Source organism: Orcinus orca, chromosome 5 (genome assembly GCF_937001465.1).
Source record: "Orcinus orca chromosome 5, mOrcOrc1.1, whole genome shotgun sequence".
Classification (NCBI taxonomy): Eukaryota; Metazoa; Chordata; class Mammalia; order Artiodactyla; family Delphinidae; genus Orcinus; species Orcinus orca.
Window position 1 is genome coordinate 136143174 of NC_064563.1, and position 17313 is coordinate 136160486.

At 35.4% G+C, this 17313-nt stretch overlaps 1 protein-coding gene across 4 annotated transcripts in view; it reads right to left on the reverse strand.

Annotated features, from left to right (window-relative positions):
• The window catches only part of SCAF4 (SR-related CTD associated factor 4), a 56431-nt gene that overhangs the window by 22139 nt on the left and 16979 nt on the right, over positions 1–17313 (reverse strand). For 3 of the 4 annotated variants that reach the window (XM_033418185.2, XM_012539205.3, XM_033418184.1), the window contains exons 2-11: positions 13099–13182; positions 12149–12193; positions 10475–10636; positions 9181–9316; positions 8718–8857; positions 7923–8099; positions 3250–3470; positions 2787–2895; positions 1196–1360; positions 578–663 (exon numbers count right to left, since the gene is read on the reverse strand). In XM_033418185.2, the coding sequence (XP_033274076.1) occupies positions 578–663; positions 1196–1360; positions 2787–2895; positions 3250–3470; positions 7923–8099; positions 8718–8857; positions 9181–9316; positions 10475–10636; positions 12149–12193; positions 13099–13182 (1325 nt within the window). The remainder of the gene's footprint in view (positions 1–577; positions 664–1195; positions 1361–2786; positions 2896–3249; positions 3471–7922; positions 8100–8717; positions 8858–9180; positions 9317–10474; positions 10637–12148; positions 12194–13098; positions 13183–17313) is intronic. The other variant, XM_033418183.2, reaches the window with a different exon arrangement.

Sequence of the window (17313 nt, forward strand, 5' to 3'; positions counted from 1 at the left end):
AATGTTTGGGTATGTAAGAATTTGACAGCAGGGAATTCATTTTAAAGATTTTTAATATGCTCAAAGTTAGAAAGCACAAATATATTATAAATGAGATAAATAAAGATGCTAACTTATAAAAGTACCTCCCATCTTTGATACCTCTGGTACTATACTAAATGACATCTTTATAGTGAAGAAGCTAATGTCATCATTGAGATATACTGACTACTATTCTCTATCTTCTCAGTAAAGTCTTTTCTGTGGGAATTAAAACATGTAATCCGATTACAGTATTACTTATTCTCTTTCCACTTTTTTGGGTTGATAAATTGGTAAAAGAACTCTGAATACATAAATCTTATGATTCTATGTATATCTGTAAATAGGCATTAAAGCAACTCAAAGGGAAAATATGTGGGTTAAGATGACTTAATTTTTTAAAATTAATACTTCTCCTACCCCCAATCCACACATGCATACAAACATACCAAGTGTTATTTTATTAGTCCTAGGCATCTGAAAACAATCCAACTAGATTTTAAATTCTATCACTCCTAAAACATACAGATTTGGATTAACATTTTCTATAAACTACCTGGATGCTGATCTAGATCTTGACTTTCTGTTATCGGACATGTGCCGCTTAACCTCTTGAATACAAGGTTGTTCTACTTCCATTTCCTTTAAAAAGAAAAACAAAACACAAAACCCATCATTAAAAGAGAAAGTGGCAATTATAAATAGAAAAAAACGGGACAAAAATCTAAAAAATGCTAAATTACAAATCTCTTGCCCTGAAAGTTCTCTTTTGGTTACTTGAGACCAAATTACTAGTTTAATAATGACTGGCCATGAGTGGGAAAAGTTTTTTTTATATGGTTTACAAGATTAGAAGAAATACTGATCTACTTCTGGAAATTATTTCGTAAAAGTTACATACTGTGTTTACCAACCATCACCTAAAGCAGTGAATTAGGCACTGTTTAAACATTCTATACTCTATCTCAATCCTCACAAACCGTATGGAAATTTGTAGTATTATTATGTCCACTTCCCAAATGAAAAACTTCGCTCACAGAGAGGGCAAATCTGTGCCCGAAGTAATAGTCTTTCTTCATATTCAAAATGGAAGATAACAAGCCAACAGGCAGCAATCTATTTATAAATCAAGGGAACCATACAGATAATCAACAATCTGAGAATGAAGTTTTACCTGATGTGCCTTTTGTGTAAGTGGTTCACTTTGTGCCTGAAAGGAAGTTTGGAAAGGCTGCTGCACGGGTGGAGTTGGAGGAATCACAGACTGAGCCATGGGAGGAAATGGAGGTGTAGGAAGAAGGCCAAATCCTGGCATCTGTCCATTAGGAGGAAGTGGAACCTTTTGTTTTTTTAAAAAAATTGTACAAGCAGACTTTAAGTAATTAAAAAAAAAAACCTTGATCACGGAACCATGACTGACAATTCCTATTGGTACAATCTCTATTCAAAGAATTGTTATATATATCCAAGAATACAGGGTAAAAATCCTACAACTCGTTTTAAAATTATGAATACATGATCTGGTTTTATAATTTAAAAACATAACTTCATTTATATGAGGAAGCAATGTGACAGACTGAACTTAAACTCAAAGGTACTCTCTATTGCAAACTGTCTCTCTTCAACTTTAAAGGCAATTAAGCTTTGGGGGGAGGAAAAGTGGCTAGAAGAATTGACTTCTAGGTATATTTTAAACATTTTACGCCAAGGGGAGTTTCAACCAACATGCCTAGGGTTGAATACATAATACTTAGGGTTTGATATTTAGGGTTTCAAATATCATAATAATGAGAGTAATTATGCCACAATGTAACAATTTTCTACATGTGACATTCCAACGCTAATAGAATTAAAAGTATAATTGTAATGCCATTATAGTATCACAAAATATTCTTTCTAAATTATTAATAAACTTTCAGCAATTGTTAAACATCTGGAAATAAGTTCATAGGCTTTCTTTGTATTTTAAACAGGCTTATAAAATATTTTTCAAACTTCATTCCTCAGCAAGTCATTAAAATCACAATATCAATTTCATATGACCAAATACAGGCACATCTCAGATTCGATTCCAGGCCACTGTAATAAAGCGAATATCGCAATAAAGCAAGTCACATGAATTTTTTGGTTTTCCAGAGCATGTAAAAGTTATGTTTACACTATACTGTAGTTTATTAAGTGTGCAATAGCATTATGTCTAAAAAAATCAACATATATACTTTAATTAAAAAATACTTTACTGGGCTTCCCTGGTGGCGCAGTGGTTGAGAGTCCGCCTGCCAATGCAGGGGAGACGGGTTCGTGCCCCGGTGCGGGAGGATCCCACATGCCGCAGAGCAGCTGGGCCCGTGAGCCATGGCCGCTGAGCCTGCATGTCCGGAGCCTGTGATCCGCAACGGGAGAGGCCACAACGGTGAGAGGCCCACGTACCGCAAAAAAAAAAAAAAAAAAAAAAGAAAAGAAAAAAAGGCTTCTCACAAGGGAAATAGCTGTATAACTAAACAGGCCAGTTCCCTGAAATAGAACCACAATCTCTCTCTAAATTATTTAAACAAAAATGCCTATTAAATTATCAGCATGTAATGTTTAGCATCCTTGTTTTAATTAAAGCAAAAGCAACTCAAATCAGTTATGTACTCAACAGCTTTTACTGTAGCTATAGTATTTAGCCATGCACACAGCTAAGTACTGGGAAGTGCAACCCATATGCTCTAATGAATAGATCTTCAGTTATTAAAACTCAGCTATAAGAAAAATGCCTCTACCTGATGGTGCACTGGATCCTGCTGTATTGCCATCATTCGAGGTTGAAACTGATCCATGTTTTGGTGCTGGGTATATGCTGGTTGCTGCATGCCATCTCCAGGAAATCCACTAAAAAAGATGAGTAGTCTTTTCACCCATTCGAAAACACATGAATCTTAGCCACATTTATACTACAGAAACTTAAAGAATGCTGTTCAGGAGTTATTAATAATCAACACTTTACTGAATCATATATTTGCCTGTATTAACTTAAACACAGCATTTTCCCCAAAAGTCATTTTTAATTGTAAATCTGACAGGATCTCCTCTCCATTCAGAAGAAAACTCCAAATACCACAATTTAAAAAAAGAATTTTATAAGACTATATGAAAAATGATTTCGTTATTAACTGTTACTTGCATTATGCCTTATTATGACTACCAAATCTCTATCTGCTGAGGAATCAAAAGAAAGCAACTCACAAGGGTGCCTGTGGAGGAGAAGCAGCAGTCGCAGCAACAGAAGGTACAGCAGCAGCAGATGCAGGGGGCGCAACAGCAGCAGCAGGTGCTGTGGTGGCAGCGGCGGCAGCGGCGGTCGCAGCAGCGGCGGCGGCGGCGGCAGCAGCGGCCGCAGCATCTTCCTTCTTCGATTCTTCCACAGCTTCCGGCTCATCATCGTAATCAAATCTATCAAGTAGCTTCTGGAATAGGTGTGTATGTCAATTTTCCATTTTAAAATTCAGACTGTGATTCACTGAACAAAAAACTTTATAAAAACAGATATTTACCACCATCTATAATCCCGCAATGCTGTCATGTACAATTTCACCTTCCCACATGCCTCTTAGGACCCTAGTTCACAGACAATTTTTACACAAATGCCATTTTGAAAAGACACTTCAAAAAATTCTGTTTTTCTTCCCCAATTCTAAGTACAGTGTTTTCTTTTTGACTATTTTCTATATGATTTTATAACTAATTTAGTGATAGAAAGATTTTACCCATTCATTTTCCTAGACTAAAAACTTTTGGAACTTTGCACATATGAAAATGGGTACACATTTTCAGTCGGCTTTGTAAAATGTACAGAAAGAAAGACCATCTTATCCAATCATTACAAATGCCTACAGAAAAATGTCCATTTGCCACTTGATCGAGAATATGAAAAATAAAAAAGAGAATGGCACAGACAGGGCTGCAAAGTCTACCTGTGCACTTGCTTCTTTCTTAAAACTTCACAACCCACCTTAGATTACCAGAAACTTTCATTAAAAAAAAAACAAAAAATCAAAAAAACCAATCAGTGCACTTCACAGGATCACGTGTCTAGAAGAAGAGCCGTTTAAAAATATGGTTACATTTACTCAGAAAAGAAGGAATGAAAGTAATGCAACCACTACTGTGTTTTGGATAGATTATACACAATATTTCATCATCAAAAGAAACATGCAACGTACATATAGCTTCTTCTTCTTACAGACAAGGAGACTAAGGCTCGGGTAATTAAGAAACATGACCAAGACTGTACAGTTAATACATGTACAATTAGGATGTGGACAATGGTCTTTTCTACCTCAAAGCCCTCAGTCTCTGGCATCCAACAAGGCTGTCATTTCTCTCAGGCTGTGCCCTTCCTGCTCATGGATTTCCAACCTCAAATTCCTAAATTTGTATTGTTCTGTGATAGTTCTGCCTGGAAATTCTGGTTCTACTTTATTGGACAACAGATTTTTAAATTAGGAAAGGAAGTCCCCTTCTTGGACAACACTTCTGTTTCTTTCTTCATAATTCTAGGCCAGGTGACTAAAAGTTCTTATAACAGAGCGATCTAACATGGCCCAGGCACCTTGCTGCTTTACGCACGTTAGCTTACTTAACCCTCATGGCAATAAAAAAATATAGGTACTACCATAGCTCTTTTACAGTGGTACACAGTGAATACTAACTCAACATCAAGATGGAGTCAATGACAGGAGCCAAAATTAAAACCTGGGTCTAAACTGTCTACAAAAAAACCACAAAGCCTATGATCTTTGCAGTTTATCGCATATACACATGTTCCTTAAAGTTTTACGATTTATACCTATTGCTTGGGAGAAGATTTGAAGCAATTAAAAAATTAAACTGAGATCTCTACTATCTAAAGACATTTCTGTTGCTTTTTAGGAAACTGAAGATCTATGAAGCAGCCAAAATAGAAAAACTGTTCCCAGTCAGCTGTCTGACTAGCTTAAAATAGACCTTTACAGTCAAAGGAAAAGCACAGAATTCCTTTTTCTAAACTTAATATAACTAACAAACATTGGCCAACCCACTTAAGATAAAACACTAGAGGAATTAGTTGTAATTCAAATTAACAACAAAACAAGCATGTCAGTAGCACTGCTATTACTCAACATTTCTTTTTTGGAAGTCCTAGCCACCAGAACAGTAAGAAAAGAAAAAGAAACAGGCCTAGATGTTGAATGGGAAAAGTCAAATTTAGTAGCCTAGAAAATCTAAGAGAACAACTAGAAAACTAAGCTTCTAATACCATGATAATTTACAACATAAAATAAAAATCAGTAGTTTTCCTGTATGGCATTATTAACTAAACGAAAGTGTTACGAAACACTAAACATGAAAAATGAGTAAACATCTAAGAATAAATGACACAAGAAATGTATGACATATTAAAAATCTAATAAATTGAGATTCTGTGTAAGAAATTATCAGTACTTGTTAAATTAACCTATAAATTCATAAAAATTTATGCTAAAGTTCATCTGGTAAAGTATGCTGTGATGATCAATTATATGTGTTAACTTGGCCAGGTTATGGTGCCCAGTTGTTTGGTCAAAGATTAATATAGGGCTTCCCTGGTGGCGCAGTGGTTGAGAGTCCGCCTGCTGGTGCCCCGGACCGGGAAGATCCCACGTGCCGCGGAGCGGCTGGGCCTGTGAGCCATGGCCACTGAGCCTGCGTGTCCGGAGCCTGTGCTCTGCAACGGGAGAATTAATATAGATGTTGCTGTGAAGGTATTTTAAAAATGTGATTAACAGGGAATTATTCCCTGGTGGTCCAATGGTTGGGACCTGCCCTTTCACTGCCATGGGCCCAGGTTCAATCCGTGGTCGGGGATCCCCACAAACCACATGTGCATGGCCAAAAACAAACAAACAAAACAAAACAAAACAAAGAAAACATTGGGAATTCCCTGGCGGTCCAGTGGTTAGGACTCTGTGTTCTCAGGGCCTGGGTTCAATCCCTAGTTGGGTACTAAGGTCCCATAAGCTGCATGGTGCAGCAAGGGAAAAAAAAGTGATTAACATTTAAATTAGTAGATTATGAATAAAGAAATACACTCTATAATGTGGCTGTGCCTCAACCAATCAAAGGCCTTAAGAGCAAGGACTTAGGTTTAGGTTTCCCAAAAAAGGCATTCTCAAGACAGCAACATGAAAACCTTGCCTTGCAGAATTCAGACTCAAGACTGCAGCATTAACTCTTACCTGAATTTCCAGCCTGCCACTCTGACCTACAAATTTCAAATTTGCCAGCCTCAACAACTGTGTGGGCCAATTCCTTAAAGAAAATCCCTCCCTTTCTCCCCTTTGTGTGTCTCTGTGTATAACTGGTTCTGCTTCTCTGGAGAACCCTAACACATATGCCCAAGAATAGCCAAAGAATGCCTGAAAAAGAGTAAGGGCAGAGAACACATCTAGAAATGAAATACAAGTTGCAAGTGTTTAAACTGTTATGTTGCAGAAATAAACAAAGATATTAGTGGGACAGAACAGTGTCCAAAGACAGACACAGAAACAAATGGGAATTAAATGTATGACAAAAATTGTGAGAATTGGCTATTTCCAAAACAAAGATTTAACTATCTTGAACCATATTCTAAAATAGGTTCTCGATAGATTGAGACAAACATGAAAAACAAAAATATAAAACTACTAGAAGAAAGAGAATTTTTAATACAAGTTCAGAGAGTTTTCCTAATCACAACACAACACAGAAGACTAAAAAACAAAACCACAATACATAACAATTTATGTTCACATATGGATGGGAACATACACAACTCTGTTCAAAGCAGAGTGGAACTGATTTCCCTTTCTACTTTAGAACTTTCTGTATTATTTGCAATTTTTTCCCTAAAAGCATGTACTTCTTTTATACTAGAATAACAAGCAGTAATTATCATATGGATTCTTAATTTGGACTACCAGCAATAAAGTTTTGTATCTTAGAATGTTAGAAAGAATCAAAAATTTTAGAGATGATTGAAAGATACTTCGTTCTAGGATTTTCAAACTTTTGTGGTTTTTGCACTGCAACTTGTAAAATGAGATGAAACTGTATATAGTCATAAATCCAGTAAATAGACATGACATAAACAGACAAGAGTGGAGTTGTCTGGGCTAACATTTCAACAGGAAGCTCTAAGCTAGGCATATCCAGCACATCTATATCCTTAGTGGCAGCTCCTTAAACATAATGAAGGCCCAACAGAGAAGTTGGAAGACACTCAACCAACCCAAACCCTCATATTATAGATATGGTAACTAATGTTTTTAACAGCAGAAAACAGAAAGCAACTTAAATGTCTATCAATAGGGGAATGGCTAAATTGTGATGTCTCTATGTAATGGAATACTCCTAATAAGCACTCAGTAAATGTGTAGATTTACATCTATTAACCTTAACAACAACAAAGAGACAAGAGGATTAATATCAAAACAAGCAAGTTAAAAACAGTGTGTATGTATATATATGTGTATATATATACTAAAAACACACATTTTTATATATGCACACACATATATAATGACCACAAAAGAAAAGCATATATCCAGGAAATTAATTCTGAAAAGATACACAGCAAAATGTTACAGTAGTTACCTTCACGTATGGGGGTTAATGGTGAATGTTCCCCTGTTTACTTTCCTTTACACTGTTTACTTTTCCTTTATATTGAAAATTGTGCAATGAGTATATATTAGATTTTTAACCAGGAATAATAATCAATGTTTTGATGTCGAGGGGGAAAATCCCTCAAATTACAAAACAACAAAATGAACAAGCCAGAGAAGCTAGAGAAGGGGTAACTTCCACATTCCAAGTTGAGTGATGTAAACAATGGGGTGGGTTATGTGAGAGAAGCATACCTTGTCAAATGCAGTTTTTTGTTCAGGTTGGGGGAAAGCAGCTTTTTGTTCAGGTGGTTGTGTAGGAGCTGTCTTTAACTGAGCTGTGATAGCCTGAACCTGAGCCATCACAGCATTGTCAATGGCGGGAGACTGTGGTTTTGGAGGCTGTTGAAAAGTCTGAAGGATCTGCTGAAGCTTAAAGAATGGGAAGACTGATAAACCACATAATAAAGTATAATCACAGTATCAAAAGTTAATTTACTAAAAAAAAACCTTAATGGTGACTCAAAATAGCATAGGCACAGAGTAAACTGGAAAAAGGAACCAACCTTTTAATAATGGTTACGTTTATTGTGAATGAATGTATCAGGGATATAAGATGTGTCACTTAAGGTTAAAAATGTATGCTGATACCCCAACAGTAGAAAATGATGGTCAGAGAAAAGAGAAAATACACTGAATTGTGAACAAGGTAAATATGTTTTCTAAAAAAGTGTAAAAAAAATCATCTCCACCAATCCAAATAATTTTGAAATCTGGAAATGCTAGAATTGTGAGCAACAATACCACCACTCAGCGGTTCTGCAGTTCTCTCCAAAGGGATACTGCTATTTCTCAGTGTGCTGTTCCCTTGTTTCCCACATTTCCCCTATTATCCCTATGTAGTATCCCTTCCCTTCCTAGTAAAGGCCTTTCTATTTGAAAAGTAGAAATATTTCCTCCCCACAATGTGCTCATTAACTAGGAATGAAAAATAAGAACTGACAACAGTACCTAACTGCAAACAATTTAATCTTTGGATAGGCAGTTTACCTGTTGACCTTGAGTTGTCTGAAACAGTTGGGCCACAGCAGCAAAAGCATCAGAGCTGGGCAACTGTGGTACAGTTGGTATGGAGTTTGTAGTGGCTTGTGAGGGTTCAGAAGAAACTTTAACTGGAGGTGGAGGTGAACCTAAAAAAGAAAAGATTAAGCACTCGGTAAACTTTAACTCATAAATATTCCTTTTAATCTCCATTAAGCTTCTTTACTAAAATAATACTGCATTCAGTTTAACATAGAGTAAAAAATACAGATTATGGTAATACAGCCTATACGGTAACAAGCACTGAATACTTTTATTAGAAATAAGAATTATGGGAAGAAAACTATACCTTCTAAGATGTAAACTCAAGTTTCCTTCTTATAGAAAACTTCCATCACTATAAACAGACTCCAAACACTTCATGCACAAAAAATTATACCATCTTCTAAGCTCACAGATACATCTGCCATACCTTCATTATTAGTAACATTTTCTGTTACTGGGGCGGCATTACTGGTTCCTGCTGCCATGTCCAAAAGCGGTTGAATGATTTCAATTTTGAATACTCCATTTTTTTGCCAAAGGTTCAGCACACGAACTATTTTACTCTGTTATGTGTGAGAAAACATAAATATACAATAAATATTTGCATAAATAATTTATTATACCTCTTACAAAAAGAGGAGGAAAAAAAAACCACCCCAGGCTAATATTTCCATGCTATATCTGTTTTCATAAACAGAAAAAAATCTATCATCAGAATTACAACCTGGTTAAACTACACTAACTGACCTTTCTTCAGTAGTGCAATCTAGAGTAAGAAACAGAAGGGCAGAAAGAAAGAGAAAAGAAATATAACCTAGAGGATCAAAAGAAATGCATTATAATACTTAAAAATGTATCTGAAGTTTCCATTATATTTTACTTATGAGTACAAAGAAACAACCATTTATCTTACAGAAGTGAAGAATTTCCCGGGATGACTATAACAGTTAAAATATTTAAGACAATTATTGGCCTGTAATTGTTAGGTAAATTGTTTTGTGGACTAGTAAATATGAAGGAGATCCAGAGAAAACGTGTTATTCATGGTTGTAACTCTTATTTCCTACTCATGGAATGATCTTCTTTTCTCTTGTATATTTTCCCCACAAGAGCATTCCTTCAAGAATATACAGAATCCATAACACTCAAATTTATATGCCGTTTATTGTAGTCTCCAGTCTTCATTTTTCTGAGTCTACCAGTGCATTTCTCCCACCTACTGGAGTCTAGTTTTCTGTCTATAATGTTTTTCTATCTTTTTATAGTACATAGTAAAACCAGCTATAAATGTGAGGAATTAAATACTGTAGTCTGATTGCTAATGAATACCATTTACATTCTAGCAGCTCCATATGCTGGGGAAAGCCATCAATTATTGGTCCCTTCCTTTTGGAATAAGCAACAATCTGAGATAAGCACTGCTCTCCTCTACTTGCAGAATTTCTTTACCATTCAACCACAAGAAATCTTTCCAACAATGTCTTCTTAAAGCAAGACTGTGCTCCTTTTATATTTCAACAGTACAACATTCCTGAAGGACTTCCCAAGAAAACAGATATGACTACTATAGAAAAAACTGGGTTTTGTTTCAAGTTCATGATTATCTTTCTAGTAATACAGTAGGCTTTAAATATCTAATATACATTTAAATAGATTTAAGTAGATACAAAAACAAAACCAAAACAAGAATACAAGCTTAATTTAAAAATTATAAACTCTACCTTATCTTCAGATGGACAAAGATACAAATATTGGAATGTGGCAGTTATGTTTTTAGAGAATCTTGGCCCAAAAACATCTTTATCAGTTCCAAACTGATGACGAGACTGTCTCACAATTGAGTCGATTACATATAATCCCGGAACCTTGTATTCTGGTTTACACTACAAAGATTAAAGATGTAAATTCAATACAGGAAAAGCAAATCACAATTTGACACCCATTAATCTCACTTTCATGAAACTATATATCCAAGAATTACTTCTATTTAGAAACTACTTGAATGTTTAGTTCTCACTGGCTAGCTTGTCAAATTTCCCACAGGTCTGTACAGAATTGCCATTCTCTTGATACTTCAGACCCCCAATATTTCACTTTTCTCTGATCCCTCTGTCTCCCCACACACAACTTCCCAGAATCAACATGACTTTACCAATCCCTAAGCCACCTCCATACAAATCCACTTATTATGGATAAATCTCTGCTGTAATTCATCCTGCTCAAAAAAATAATTTTTACCTTTTAAAATTATCAAGGAGATCATTTTAACAACATATCAATTTCAATTCTATTAAAGTACAGTACCAGAGAAACAAAAACTGAAAGGAGAGGTCATTTTTGGCCTTTCAAATTGACAAGGTAAAATGAATAGACAGACACCTGCACACATTTCTGGTGGTACAACCTTTACAAAAGATTTAGCAATAAAAGTAAAGCCTTATTTGATCCATCAAGTCTATTTCTAGAAATTTATCCTAAGGAAAACAATTAAGATGCCTCTGAATTTTTTCCACAAGGCTAGCCACTGAAGTGAAATGGCCAGTAATAGGGAACTGGCTTAGTAAATCGTGAAAAACAATCATATGTTAGAATACTTTGCAGATGTTTATAATAAATTCCGTGGGAAAAGCAGGTTATCCATCAGCCTATGTCTTCATTTTCCTTTTATAAATGTACATACTAAAACATGAGTAAATATTCATCATAACTGGGGTGGTGGCATATAGGTAATTTTAATTGTTTTTCCGTTTTATTTACTGGTACTTTGATTTGCTACTATAAAAACCTCTACTGACTATACTTTTTAGTCTGTTGGAGCTCTAACTCCTATCTCACAGCCAGTATTAAATGGCCATGGACCAGAGACACTCCCACACACATTTATTAGAGTGTACTACATGGCATAGCTCCAGGTTGGGGGAGAAGACAAGGATATCTAAGTAAGCCTCCGTTCTCAGTCCTTTACTGAGAAAGACGTGTGCTAATCACACCATATAATCGTAGAAGTGAAAAACTGTTTAATTATGACGGGAGCAGGGGAAAGTTGGAAAAACTTTAAGAAGTGATTTCATTTGAAGTACTCCAAGATGAGTTAAATGTCAACAGAGCAGACAGGGCAAAGGGGAGAGAAAGCACATCAGGCTCAAGGAAGAGTCCTGTTCAGTAGAGAAGAAACTGTTGTTGAATCCTACCTCATAGTAAGTGCTCAAACAGTACTGCTATAAATTTTTGTTTTGTTAGGAAAAAAAAAAAAAACTCTAGTGATTAAAAAGAACTTCTAGTGACAACTTTTCTGTAGAGTGGCTTTAGAAGCAATTATCCAAATTACTATTTACAAAGTAAATTACAAATACTGATCACAACTAAAATGAGGTAATAAATAAATGGATAGTTACCTTTTTGATGAACTTTTCCACTATTTGAACTACATGCTTATAAAGCTGAAAAGAATGAAAAGAAAATCATTATCCAGTTTACATACTTCTACATTCCTTGTAATTAGAAAATACTTAAAAATCTTGAAATTTGCACAATTTGAATTAATTCCCAAGATGATACTGAAAAAACATGGGAAATAATCCATAGTCAACCCATAGTCAACAACTGAAAAAATCTTAACACATCATAATGAAACTACAAACTAAAACAGAAAACTACAAAAATTCCCCCAAACACAAGGTCCTTTTCTTAGATTTTTAATCAGTGAATCTTCATAAAGTAGTTTATTAAGGAACTTTATGAGAGGGCTAAGAACAATGGAACTGGAACTAAATAATGCAGTTTTTAAAGAGACTCACTTATTCAAGGTGTGACTGGGTAAGACATTTAATTTCATGAAGTCCAAGGTTTTTAAATAAAAATGAAGCTAATACTCCACTGGTTTATGATAAGAATTAAATGAAAACAAAACAAAACAAAACAAACAAAAAACCCTCTGCCATTCTACTCTCTACTTCAATGAGTTCAACTTTTTTTAGCACCACACACAAAAAGGCAATTATGTGAGGTGATGGACGTGTCAATTGGCTTAACTGAGGTAATCATTTCACAATGTAGATGTGTATCAAATCGTGTTCTATTACATTATATTACTGAATTTGTCAATTATACCTCAGTAAAGCTAAAAAATATAAAGGGAAAATATTAACAACAAAACAGGTTTTGAAATAATATGTTACAACGTAGATGCACCATACTGTATTATTATGTACTTTCAGCAAAACCTGGTGAGTGTTCTTCGATTCAGGCCTGAACTAATTCACAAGATGAATTCTCACATTTAACAATAACATTTTCAAAATTTCAAAAACATTTTCCAAATTAAATACATTTCTTTTACGCTTACCTTAATAGCTTTAATAGCAGCTTTCGTGATGAGAATCATCTTGGCTCGAGAGATGGGAGGCTTCATATCCATAAGTGAAAAGAGCTTAAAAAACAGAAAAAGAGGAAAAAAATGTTTTAATTACAAGTAAAATTAGAGGTTAATCCTTCAGTTCTACAAATATATTTGTAATATATTAACTAAAAGAATAATAAATTTTGGGGGCTTCCCTGGTGGTGCAGTGGTTGAGAGTCCACCTGCCGATGCAGGGGACACGGGTTCGTGCCCCGGTCCGGGAAGATCCCACATGCCACGGAGCGGCTGGGCCCCTGAGCCATGGCCGCTGAGCCTGCGCATCCGGAGCCTGTGCTCCGCAACGGGAGAGGCCACAACAGTGAGAGGCCCGTGTACCGCAAAAAAAAAAAAAAAAAAAAAAAAAAAGACTAATAAATTTTTGGAACTAAGTTTAATAATTCGTTTAGTAAAGAAAAACAAGAGCTTTCCTACATACTGGCATCACCACTTGGAAAATACAATGGGAAAAAATCATATTAAAAGTAGCAAAAGAGGGGGAAAAAGGTAAAATATTTACAAAATCTGTAACAGAAAAAATTACAAAACTTTGCTGGAGAACTCAAAAATGATTTGAATGGAAACAAACACACCATGTTCCTGTACTGAAAATGGCAATACTGTGACTCAATATTTAATATTTCATTCCAAACCTCATTGAGATTTTGGAGAACTTCAAATAATTCTAACGTTCATTTGGAGAAATACATGTATTACATCAGGCAAGAAATTTAACATGCCATTATAAAGCCTGAATTCACAATTTCTTGATTTAGTCAGGAATAAAAATGACACCATATTTAACAAATCTCACTACAGTAAATCCAGCAATCAGGTGCTCACAGGAGACTTAACCACACATGCATACTCCTTCCCCCTGAAGTTTAAATCCAACCAAGATATAATGATAGCCCATAGAGGGTTACAAAGATAAAAGACATTAAGCTTATATCTAGTTTCTTAAATTCTTGTTTTTGTTTTGTTTTAATCATAGACACACACATACTCTTCTAAAAATACATCTTGAAATAAGTTTCAGGGCTTCCTGAGCATTATCAACCTTATATGAACCATGTTTCCATTTCTTTCTAATTAATGTTGGTATTTCAAATATGGAACCCCTAAGACATAGACCATCTTTACTAGACCACTACTAAGAGGCTACCCTAAAGAACAAAAGTCTCCTTTCCCAGAATAAATAGCCCTACCTAGCAACATACCTTAAATTCCCTGGCAACAGAATTTTCACAGCTTTTCAAAACTACAGACACAATGGACTACAGACAACGGTAACAGTAATTTTTAGAAAAAGTACGCAATGAAAGATATACTCAATATAAGAACCAGATACATACCCTGCCTAAGCAGAGAAAAGTAGAATTTTTCCATAAATAATACTAAGATACAGAAAATGGGAAAAACACAAAGATATTAACACAGAAATTCATTTTTTAAAAAGAGATTAAGTAAATAAGGTCATTCTTTATCATTTTATTTACCAACATAATTAAAATTCTCCTTGAGAATAAAAGCTCACTAATTGAAAACAATTAGAAAGGAGACAGTAATCTTTGAAACTATAAAAACTAATGAGAAAATACGAAATGATTTAAAATATTTCAACTTCAACACAAACTGAAAAATATCAACACTGCATGAAATATACAGCACACATTTTATAAAAGGGCATGTTCTGCCCATTTCTAAGTTATAAAAGTTATTAAGACAGTTGTTTATTACCGTAGTTCTATTTCCTTCTCTGGACCTTAAAGCAGAGAAAGGGGAGACAAAAAAGTTTACACATGGATCTTAAGAATAAGCAACAGTGGGACTTCCCTGGTGGCACAGTGGTTAAGAATCCGCCTGCCAGTGCAGGAGACATGGGTTCAATCCCTGGTCTGGGAAGATCCCACATGCCGCAGAGCAGCTAATAAGCCCATGCACCACAACTACTGAGCCTGCGAGCCACAACTACTGAGCCCACGTGCCACAACTACTGAAGCCCACGGGCCTAGAGCCCGTGCTCCACAACAAGAGAAACCACCGCAGTGAGAAGCCCGAGCACCACAACGAAGAGTAGCCCCCGCTCGCCGCAACTAGAAAAAGCCCACGCGCAGCAACAAATACCCAACACAGCCACAAAAAAAAAAAAAAAAAAAAAAAAGAATAAGCAACAGTGAGAACTACTTCTCTGGCCATTAAAAGCTTAAGAGACTCATATTTCAATGAAGCCTAAGCCAGAGCTAATATTCATTTAATGTCCCAAATAGCACTTCTTGATTATTTCCGCAGTAGGGAACTCCCCATATTAAAACAAAACAAAACAGACAACTGAGCACAGAAGACAGACCAGTGGTATCTTCTGATGAAACGTTCCACAGTTTATACTTAAATCATAATTTATTTAAAAAAATTAAAATACAGACTACAGGCAATAGAACAGCAAGAGAGCATTCAAGTGCTACCATCTAAGAGACAGAGGAAGGGTGTTTATTCCACTAAAGAAGGCACAACTCAAGAAAAGAGGAGGGAACCAACACTGAGTGCTTATGTATAAGGAAGAATTACCTTTGGTGGTACATTATCTCATTTAATCATATTAACAATTAACATAGATTGTTACACCTATTTTGAGATGATATCCAAAGGGATTGCATCTGTTTTCGGATGATGCCCAGGGAACGGGTCTGGACTACAATTTGTTGATTTTAAAGCTTACAATCCTTAATAGCATAGTCATCTCCTTATACAATTGCTGCTTATTGACTAAATACATGCAGAGACCATTAACTACGATGGGGAACACAGACAAAATATCAAGTAGGCATCTGTGCCTGTCTATATGTATACTGTATTGATTCAGGGATAATGATAAGACATAATGAATTTAATTTGGGATGCCTACTGAATATTCAGGTAGAGATATCAGCAGACTGGAAAATGCATCTTGAACAAAGAAGAGGTTCTGCTAGAAACTGAAAGGTCACAGAATCAAAGCCATGAGGATGAGTAAGACGAGAACAAAGATGATATAATTAACTAGGGTATACCAAATATTTCAATGTGGTACAGAGAAGGGAGTTGCACAAAGGAACACCAGGAAAATAACAGAAATTAAAGGTATTTGGCAAAGTCAAATGTTATAAATTAGCTTTTGTGTATGAACGACTAGTATATCATCTGCAACAGGGCAAGTGCCCAATAAACATCACTAGGTGCAGTGTTCTCCCTGTTATTACAGATCTGCATTCAGAATTAATGTAATCTGTCAAAGAAAACAAATGTGTCAAAGCAGCCAGAGAAAACCATGCAATTCTCTTATATAAAATAATAGCAGCAGTAGGACCCAAAAGGTACAAAACCTCCTTAGAAAGCCTTAGTAAGAAAAAAATACTTGTCAGCAACAGATATGAGTTTGTCTTTTTGCTGTCACCAGCTAAATAACTATTAGAAAATACTAAATATGAACACTGCTCTGCTGGGTGCCTGATTTACAAAGTATTCTAAAAATTATGAAGAATCACTCACAAGGATCCCTTATATCAATAAAGAACAGTTTCAAAAGAAGATAAGGAAGGAGCATATTTGGCCCATGACACCTGTAGAATTCATAGTGTTTGGGGGTTAGTCAAAGTAACATGATACTCTGCTATTTATTAACAGTATAAACATTGACAAGTTTAGTTAACCTTTTCTAAATATCAAGGATTTCTGAAATCTGAAAAAAAGGATTAATAGCACTTACTTCACCTCGTAAGACTGTTAAGATTAAATGAGATAATGTATATAAATCTCTTAGCCTAGTACCTGACATATAAATGGCTCAGTAAATAGAGGTATATAATGCCCTGGGAATCTTGACACACACCTCGAGTTTAATTTTTTGTTATGGCTTACCATAATACCTTTTTTGTATTACATCTACTATTCAAGTGCTGACTGAATTTAGAGAAATTTTCTCTATACTGAAAATACAGTAGTATCAAAGAGTTTTAAAGCTGTATAGCACCTTAGTATGTAATCCAGTACTCATACCAAATTCAGAACTGCTTTCACAATACACCCGGCAGGTCCCATATTAGTCCACAGGCTTAATAACTCATAACTAACCTTACCCAACGGTTACAGCAGTCTTCTTTGTACTGACCCCAAATCTCCCTTCTG